At 34.6% G+C, this 1,255-nt stretch overlaps 1 protein-coding gene across 1 annotated transcript in view; it reads left to right on the top strand.

Annotated features, from left to right (window-relative positions):
• Nucleotides 1-576: 576 nt before the first annotated feature.
• LOC119590708 (muscle M-line assembly protein unc-89-like) overlaps nucleotides 577-1,255 on the top strand; it is a gene marked incomplete in the record, with an annotated part of 12,303 nt that continues 11,624 nt past the window's right edge. The window contains 1 exon segment of the mRNA XM_037939394.1: nucleotides 577-675. Coding sequence (XP_037795322.1) covers nucleotides 650-675 — 26 coding nt within the window.

Raw genomic sequence — 1,255 nt, 5'->3', positions numbered from 1 at the left:
TATGCGTAATTTTTCGTATCCATAGTTATATGAATACGTGAATACTTGAAACACACAGTATAGCTAAAACTGTTTTCATTTAACCATGCTGTTCCAAATATCCCTATAATATACAAACGAAAACGTGATTTTTATGTACGACACACATAATATGAATGCTAATTACATCTTTAAAAATATACGATTGAACATTCTTAGTACCTTACAGTCTGTTATGCAAGTCTTCTCTTTCCAAGGGACTAGATTGAAAAAATGAAGACAATGGCATAGTTCTTTTTAATGTCCACTCAATACACGACAATTAACGACACAGAATCAAGAAACTTTCCATATCTTCCACTACCTGATACAATAAACATGCTGTCAATAAAAAGACTTGTGCATGACACCTGGATATTGATTTAGACCACATAAATGGACAGCATGAAGTTCGTGCAGTTGAGGATACATATTTTTACCGGAAAAAAACGCCATCTAGTAGTTGCATTTCTAGCTAACCTTGCGGCTCCTTTATGCCAGTTAGTAAATAAAAGAGTCAAATCTTTTGTTTCCTCAACGTGATTTTCATTGGCAAAAATGAAGTGTGTTAGTGTTGACTTGACTATCAACTGTAAGCAATTTGCGGCTCAAGATAAAGAACACAGACAGAATGAACAAGAGAAATGTACCGAAAAGGTAATTAGGAATGCATAGACACACCCTATCAAATTATGCATATATATGATATTAGTAAAAGTCAGTGTATTTACAGTTGTCCTACTTCTACACTAAAAATATGGTAACCATGGTATGATATTATGAAGGCGGAAGCTCAGTGGTGCTTTTAAGATACTTGGTAAAGCGCATTCAGATCCTCTGATATACTGCGTCTCAAAAGTTGGTAGAAATTGATATACGATTGTCTTGCAAAAAATTTTTTTTTTCTTCATTCATAGCAATTTTGAAGCAGATTTAGCTCCTATCTTCTTTATATCTTGCAGTTTAGGATTCGATTGTTTGATATAGACCTAAGCCCTCGCTTCAAAATGTAGAAGCATTTAATTTCCCTGTGTCCAGAGGCAGGTATGGGTCCAGTTCCATCCAGCCTTCTTTTATATAGAAAATAATATATGCAAACGATAGAGCAAATAAATCTAAGAAACTTATCTTCTATGTAATTCCGTCGCAACTCAAAAATAACGAAGTTATTAGACACGGAAGTGTCTGAGAGCACGAGCAATGGCGGCGAAAGTGAATTCACTTAGGATTATAATGC

This window comes from Penaeus monodon, chromosome 27 (genome assembly GCF_015228065.2).
Source record: "Penaeus monodon isolate SGIC_2016 chromosome 27, NSTDA_Pmon_1, whole genome shotgun sequence".
Classification (NCBI taxonomy): domain Eukaryota; kingdom Metazoa; phylum Arthropoda; class Malacostraca; order Decapoda; family Penaeidae; genus Penaeus; species Penaeus monodon.
The sequence above is the reverse complement of the archived record's forward strand: the minus strand, read 5'-3'. Positions and strand labels throughout refer to the sequence as shown.